Source organism: Protomyctophum parallelum, assembly GCF_964188405.1.
Source record: "Protomyctophum parallelum genome assembly, chromosome: 8".
Lineage (NCBI taxonomy): Eukaryota > Metazoa > Chordata > Actinopteri > Myctophiformes > Myctophidae > Protomyctophum > Protomyctophum parallelum.
In genome coordinates, this window is record NC_139703.1 from 38,385,612 (window position 1) to 38,394,248 (window position 8,637).

At 43.3% G+C, this 8,637-nt stretch overlaps 1 protein-coding gene across 1 annotated transcript; it reads right to left on the reverse strand.

Moving 5' to 3' along the window:
- Positions 1 to 794: 794 nt before the first annotated feature.
- LOC310863018 (neuritin-like) lies at positions 795 to 8,054 on the reverse strand (the record flags this gene model as incomplete). Its single annotated transcript, XM_083771140.1, has 3 exons — positions 795 to 1,047; positions 3,528 to 3,660; positions 8,036 to 8,054. 3 exons carry the CDS (start codon positions 8,052 to 8,054, stop codon positions 795 to 797), a joined length of 405 nt encoding a protein of 134 aa, XP_083627266.1.
- Between the last annotated feature and the right edge of the window lie 583 nt (positions 8,055 to 8,637).

Genomic DNA, 8,637 nt, shown 5'->3' on the forward strand with positions numbered 1-8,637 from the left:
GCTCTGGGCTATGTTGCTAAATCGGAGACAGCTATCTGACTATAGACATTGCACTGATTAGATTAAGACTATGTGAAATGCACAGAGTACATGGGTTGGTGAAAAAGTGAAAACGAATGAGAGGTTCCAAAGTCATCTAATGGCTCTGTGCTAACCTCTTAAGCCCTATATTTAAAAAGCCCAAGAATAGGGACGCCATGGGGTTAAAGTGGTCAACGTAATCCCGCGAATGCAACGATAGGCCTACTGAAATATTACTCTGAAATCCTTGGCTATAATAGGAGGACGTTGCCACCCCCCCGAGGAATGTGCAAGTGCTCTGGGAAGATGGGGGGCGGTGCGGGGGCGGTGGTGGTCTCCTCCTCTCCACCGTCTTATGAAGATTAGCCTGGGCACCATTTCATTTAGGGTATATGATCCTGTCGGGAGCGGATGATATCGTCATGTTGTAGTATTGTTTTGTAGTCGACAGGCAGGAACAACAGGCGGCAACTTCCTTTTCCCTCAAACCGATGTTTCTCAATAAAAGCTACAGGTTATGAGAGCTTTTATTGAGGGAAAAGGAAGGAACCTTCCTTTTCCCTCAATAAAGGTGCCGCCTGTTGTTCCTGCCTGTCGACTACAAAACAATACTACAACATGACGTAACGATATCATCCGCTCCCGACAGGATCATACAGACTTTTGAAACAGAGACCAGGCTTTCCTCCGAGGTGGTGGAAAGCCTGGTGAGGCGAGGTTAGATGAAGATGGGGGACGGTGCGGGGGTGGCGGTCTCCTCCTCCTCCACCGTCTTATGTGGACGCCCAGATGGAGCCAGTCATTAGGAGCGTGCTGCAGCTGAGCAGGAAGGACCAGGGAAGGCCCTTGGCCAGCTGTGAGCGCAGCAGGCTGGGGGGAGCGGAGCTGGGGCTGCACAGGTCGAACAGGCTCCCCTGGAAGCGGATCTTCCTGGAGTCCTCCCTCAGGGTCTCCCAGATGGGGCCCACTTCCTCCTGGCAGTCGGACAGCGCGGTGAGGGCGCACGTGTGGAACGCCTCCCAGTGGCTATATATATATATATATATATATGGGAAAGACACAAAAAAGGTTCAGATGGGGCTCCGCAATTTAAGCGACAGTGACATTTAGAGGGTCAAAAACAAGGGCACATTGTGCAGCGTGTGGAAACCGGCCGGTTGCCTTAATAGTGTGAGATTTATAGATTTTGGGGGCCTAAATAATATATTAGAAGCTTTTTTATCAAGATTTGATCAATGTCACCATGGTCCACATACTGTACAGTCAGTGTACACTGCAATATATATATATAATAAATAAAATAAACTACTTTCTGGCCTTGACATCCCATACATCCAAACAGAAAAGTCCTAACTGATTGCTGACTGCGACTGGCGTTAAACTGACTTTGCCACTCACTTTATACATGCGCATACCCTCTATAGCAGGGCTGCCCAAAAGGCTGTGCAGGTGGTAGATCACATTACATGCCCCTGCCAGGGGGAGGCAGTTTAGTGAACAGGATTACTGCATGTTTTTTTTTGAGGGTACCTACCCTATAGGGGACACGGGGAGAACATGTGAGGGTACCTACCCTAGGATTCGAGTCTCCATGGTGCTGCATGGGGCAGGAACTTTACCCTTGCTGTACCACACTGTGTGCCGTTTCGTTTTCGACACAGCAGAAAGAACACGAATGTTTTATCGCCCGCCCCGTGATTGTGGTCGGGTGCTAAAAACACTGCGGCATACAGTCACTGACACTGTACAGGGATATATAGATGTATTTCAACTTGGATGTTCCGTACTGCGGGTGTGGAGAGCTACGCACTAACAATGACACACAAAAAAAAAAAAAAAAAAACATCTCTCTCTTCTGAATTTCATTACCGCTGCAGCAAGGTCATAAATTATTTAGAAGTGTGTGTATGGCTCCAGTGTTTCAGCCCCAACATTCACTACTTGTGTTTTTCTCCCTCGGAGTATACATCTGTTCTCTTTCTCTCCCGCTGTGTTTTCTGTCACGTAACATGATGAATACCGTCAGACATTCATCTATATGCTTTACATACCGCATGCACCACCACGTCATATCACCACGTGCTGAGCCAGCGACTCGGTGTCCGTCCACTGAGGACAGACGGAAGGACGTTATGATGTCAGTCTGTCGCTGTCATGTCTGTCATGTCTGATGTTATAGTCTGTCTCTCACTTGCACCAGTGTTGTTTTTGGCAGCACATTTCTATTTTAGTTTTCATTTAGTTTTAGTCACATTTTAAGTCACCTGGAATGTGTTGGTGTTTAGTTTAGTTTTAGTCGACTAAATGTCGTGAGATTTTAGTCTAAAATGTGTTTTGGCGGGCCTTGATGCCGTCGTAATGACTGTTTTTACACTTGGTGAAAATAGCCAAGTTTAAAATGACTTATACTGGATCTCTTGTCCACTAGTCCCTTCCTAACATTTTAGTCTAGTTTTTATTTGTTGACTAAATTGTCAGTATATTTAGTCTTCGTTTTAGTCATCACAGCTTAGTTTTCATTTATTTTCTATTTAGTTTGTCAGTGGAAAAAGGTAATCGACGAACATTTTTCGTCTTAATTTTTGTTGACGAAAACACTGACCTGCACTCAGTGGTGGAAAGTGACTGTACCTGAAGTACATTTACTCAAGTATACCGTACATACCTGTAAGTACAATTTTGAGGTGCTTTTTTACTTTATACTGGAGTATTTACAAAGTTCAATACTTTTACTTTCCCGGTCTTCCGCTCCACTACATCAGAGGCAAATATTGTACTTCTGAAAAACCTTAGATCTCCATATATGGAGCTGACCTGTTGTGACGTTCCATATGTCGATCCCTCTATCCCCACCCGTCCTTCCTCTTCGATGTCTCCCTTTTGACTGATACCTGTCCACTCAAACTCTAGACGGGCCTGTTGACTGATACCTGTCCACTCAAAACTCTAGACGGGCCCGCCCCAAAGTTATTAGCGCAGCCGTGCCCGAAAGCTGGCGAAAAACTAGAGTTCTCAACAGGCCCGAAAATGAAGGCCCTACCTGGTTGTTAGTGTTTTATTGTACCTGGTTGTTTAATGGGACTAAATTTGACTGAGGGACTGCCATTGGATTTTTTTGAATTTTCGTTTTTTCATGTCATGTGAAAGCAGGGAATCATAGCTTCAAATGTACATATTGGTTGTTCAGTTTGACCCATGCACCAGTTATGGAGATATGGCTTGAAAGGTTCACTTCTGTGGTCTCTAACATTACACCTAGCTACATGCATTCATTTCATATTTACATGTCGATTTCAGCTCAGACATATTTTTTCAGACATGCTAGATAGCTAGTATGTGAAGAGTCTGCCTGTGCTATAAACTCATAAAAAAAAGAAAAAGTTTTTGTCCTCTGGTGAAAATCTGGAATTTGCGCGATAGCAGTCTCTCAGTCAAATCTGGTCACAGTTTTATGGTACCTGGTTGTCAGTGTTGTATTGTACCTGGTTGTTAGTGTTTTACTGTACCTGCACACGGCCGCCACTCCACTCTCACTGGTGACGTTCTCCTGGTAGTTGTCCATACTGTCTCCCAGCTCCAGGACGCAGTCAGAGAAGTCCTTGTAGATGCCCTCACACTTCACATTGGGCGAGTCTCCTCCTGCCGCCACAGGGATGGCCAGGAACACTGAAGATGACACACACACGCACACACACACACACACACACACACACATGCACACACAAAGTTAAAAACGTTCACTCTGAAAGAATATATATTCAAAGATTTGCACATTTTCAAGATTTTTCAAAAATAGCAGATCTACATGCTTGTAGATCTGCTATTTTTCAATGGATAAAGCATAACATAATGCTTAAAAAACCAACAGGGGTTTGCATTCTGAATGGATTACGTAGCCTACCATGGAATGTTAGTATGTTTACCATGTACTGTAACCCATTAAGACTGAGGCGGCCATAGAGTACCGAAGTTCTAACGTAACTCGCTCATCCCTTCGATTCCCCTGGTTCTAAAGTCCTGACGTAACTCGCTCATCCCTTCGATTCCCCTGGTTCTAAAGTCCTGACGTCACTCGCTAATCCCCTCCATTCCCCTGGTTCTAAAGTCCTGACGTAACTCGCTCATCCCCTCCATTCCCCTGGTTCTAAAGTCCTGACGTCACTCGCTCATCCCCTCCATTCCCCTGGTTCTAAAGTCCTGACGTCACTCACTCGCTCATCCCCTCCATTCCCCTGGTTCTAAAGTCCTGACGTCACTCACTCGCTCATCCCCTCCATTCCCCTGGTTCTAAAGTCCTGACGTCACTCGCACATCCCCTCCATTCCCCTGGAAAGTCCTGACGTAACTCGCTCATCCCCTCCATTCCCCTGGTTCTAAAGTCCTGACGTAACTCGCTCATCCCCTCCATTCCCCTGGTTCTAAAGTCCTGACGTAACTCGCTCATCCCCTCCATTCCCCTGGTTCACAGAAGTAATTTCTCTATGGAGAATAACATGGGGTGATCTTAATATCGTCTACTATAAGTGTTGTGGTCCAAAATAAACAAAAGTTGTCTCGGCGTTATTGTCTGGGAGGTGTCTCTGTATCATTTGCAACAGTCAGTCACTCATATATGATACAGTCTGCTTCTAGCGAAAATGTAACTAATTCAGTAGCAGTAACATTAGCGTTTTCTCTCAGTCAGTTGATTCTTCATATCCATATGAGTGTGAAGAACACAGTTCTTATGTGAGGCGATCTAAAATCCCCCTATGGGGATTATAATGCAAATAAAAAGTACATGAACCTGTGGATTTGTGCCCTCTACCGATATTGACGTCAGACTTTGGTGCTCTATAGCTGAGTGGTTAGTGGCCAGGTCAACAATGTGTGGATGTGTGTCCCCCAAATTGCTCCCCGAGCGCCCTAGAATGCAAGGCTGCTCACTGCTCCTAGTTGTTATAGGATGGGTAAATGCAGAGGACGAATTTCACCTATGTGCTTAATATATACTATATATAGTATACATATAGGCCTATGTGACAAAATACACCCCAAAGGATTGTGGACTATATTCTATTCTATCTATTCTAAAGATCTGAGGACGTTTCTATACAAATGCCTTCTAAACCCTATGTTTTCTGAAATCAGTGGTTCTCAAACTTTCGTCAAGGACCTGCACCCACAATTATATGTATTTGGCTGCCGACCCCCATCTCAAGCCAAAATATTTTGTTCCCAGGGACCCCCAGAAGCATTGAGTTGAAAATGTTCGCTTTAAGATTTGCACACATAAAAAAAAAAAAATCAAAGATAGCAGATCTGCAAGCTCATAGCACGACATATGAATAATGTGTTTTTGGCTATGAAGCCAAATGTTGTAACGACACAGATGCTGTCCCGGTCTAAATGGACTATGTACAGTACTTTGTCGTATTGAAGATATAGCAGATGTATAAGCTCACAACGTGTTGTGAGCTTGCAGATCTGATATTTTCTCTATCTTTGAAAATGTTTTTCGCAATGTCTTGAATTTAATCTATAACGATACATATATATATTTAGGCCATACTGAAAACAGGGACACAATGTACCTGATGCCAAAAGAGTTGAAAGACTAAATCAGACCCAGCATGTCTCAGAAAGAAGCCAAAAAATGAGGCCATCGCACTTTGTTGTTGTTGTTCCTGGGGATAAAAGTGTGACAGCGTGGATCCAACCTTGCAACCCCCATTCTGGTGTCTGTCTGTCTGTCTGTCTGTCTGTCTGTCTATGTTTCTATGTCAGTCGTTCTTCGATTTTTCAAAAAATAGTAGACCTACAAGCTCGTAGCGCGCCATGAGCTTGTAGATCTGCTATTTTTTATTTATTTTTATTTCAATTTTTATCCCACGGTTTTGTAACCCAGTTTTCTTTTCACCCAGTGCCAATTATCTAATGTAATCCTGGGCGCTACACTACCTCTGCCAACCTGGGGGGGGGCAGCGGACTAACCTCATGCCTCCTTCTATGCATGAGGAGTCCAAGCTGCTTCTTTTCACCTGACAGAGGGGAATTTCCCCGGCCGGACGTAGCGCGTGGAAGGGACACGTTATTCCGACCAGTTCCTTTCCCCTCCATCAGGCGCCCCGGCTGGCCAGGGGGAGGTAGTTTTAGAGACCAGGATTACGGCATGTTTTTGTGAGGGTATCTACCCTAGGGGACACGGGGAGAACATGCAAACTCCACACAGAAAGGCCCTATCGCCAACCCCCGCCTCGGGTTTGGGCACTGATGGCGCGGAGGAGGGAACACACCGCCAGTGCCCACAGCGTCCCCAGCGGGATCCCTAGCTGTGAGGCGACAGCACTACCAACTGTGCCACCGTGCCCCTGAAGCATAACATAATGCTAACACCAAAAGGGGTTCCCGCCCATAATTGTTTAAGATAGTCATATACCAAAGGGATATGGTTCTTTCTCAGACTCACTTCATCTCTTTTCTCCAAAAGCTGTGTAGTGGATTTCTGTGGCTGCGTCTTTTGTGTGTTTTCAGAGAAACAAATGCTTTCTAAATATGTTCTCAAAACGTTTTTGTGCCAACTTTAATAATAGTACCCCCGAACATGTATTTGCCAAGGGACCCCCCCCCCCCCCATCTGAAAATGTGGTATACCCCCATAAGAGAAGATTTGTGTAAAGAAAGAGAAAAACAACTAAAATAATTCAAAAATAGCAGATGTACAAGCATGCAGCGCGGCACGCAAACTTGTACATCTTCTATCTTTGAGAACCACTGATCTAAATCCAAAGAGTTTTCTGAAAAACGTAGCTATATACAATATAATAGCTAAAATGACACAGATGCTTTCCCGGTTTCAATGGGTTTTTAATAAAGCATGGCTTTATTTCTGCTGTATGCAGAAAGGTTAAATCTACAGGCGCAGCTAGCGCTGTGATCCAGATGGTCTCACCGTCGTCTACCGTGACATTGGGTTTTTATTAATTATCAGTCATCCTCCCCGTCATCTTTCCAGTATACATAGACATGTCCACGTCATCTGGACAAAGTCATCAGACTAAAGAGGTCCTTTGTCCACCAGTCGACTCTGAGGCTTTCATTTATTTTTTTTATTTAACCCTTATTTAACCAGTAAAATCACATTGAGACTGCGTCTCTTTTACAAGTGGGAACTGGCCAAGAGGCAGAAATAAAATTACACTTCAATACCACATTTTGAACCAGCAAATACAACATCCATAATACACCTTAAAGTACCTATGCATAAATACAACAAGTCACCTGTCCTACTTTTTAGTAGCAGGGCAAAATACACCATATACACAATCTACACGATCTGAACCGATATAATAAATATATAGGCATGAACATAGGCTAGTACATATCCAAACATGTGCAGGTGTTGGACTGTACATCAAAGATGATCCTTTTGAAACTTCTCAAGGGAACTTTCAAAGCCAATTTTAATCAAAATTAGTCAATTTTAATCAGGAGTTGTACTCTTGTCTTCATGTCTTTATGTATGTAAATTGTCTTGTTCTTTGTGTTACTGTATGTCAAATGTGTGTACATGTGTTCTGTATACTTGGCTACATGGGTCGCAAGACACATTTCAGTGTGAACTGACAATAAAGTACTACAGTATATCACTATCACTATATCTGTCCTAATCGTGGTCCTTTAGGGAGGGACTTAGGCATATACTTTCCATATATATATATTGAAATTTTATTTCCTTTAGAGGATAGCCCCTTGAGATGGTCCTCAGGCACAACACAATGAATACAGTACATAGACAAAACAATACATTAAACATGTCGACACAGAACAATACACTTACAACATCAACAAAACATAGATGCTCTCCAAACCACTCAAACACTACATCAAGACCAGAAGCAACTGCACTGAGTTATATGTGACTAATAACAGTTTTAAATTATGATGGATAATTCAAGTAAATGCACTTAAAAATGAAAAGCAACCATACTGGTATATATACTGGTAGTTAGCTACCTATAATGTATAGGCTTACTTTCCCTGGCATCAGACATGTTTGTCCACCATATGCCCTTCACTTCACCTGGCGTGACATTCCATTCTCACTACAGGACGTATACTGTACATCGTTATCTGGTGAGGTCCACCTGCCGTCAGATGGAGACTTTTGTCATTTCCTAATTGGCTCTTTCTTGACCTTAACCTGAATCCATGGAGCAGTGACCTGTAGGCCAGGTGTAGCTAATCAGTGCTACTGAGGTGTAAAGCTACTGTACATCGGTAATGGCTGCGCCAAGGGAACCCCTCTTCTGTGGAATAGTACTATAGACAAATCCACTTGCGCTGCAATTTTATTATTATTATTATTATTATTAATAATAATAATATTATTTGCACCATGGTGTAAATCAGTGATTCTGGTTCCCAAACTTTTTCATATCAAGGACCCCCAAATTGACAGCAAATTAGCCCGCGGACCCCCATTTGAAAAAGATATGCAATTAAGAGAAGATTTTTGGCTCTGAAATTTCAAGGACCCCCAGTTTGACATGCATTAGTCTATACGGACCCCCCCATTTAATGGGACCCCAGTTTATATTGTAAAATCAATGTTAATTTAACTCTCATTAGGGTCCA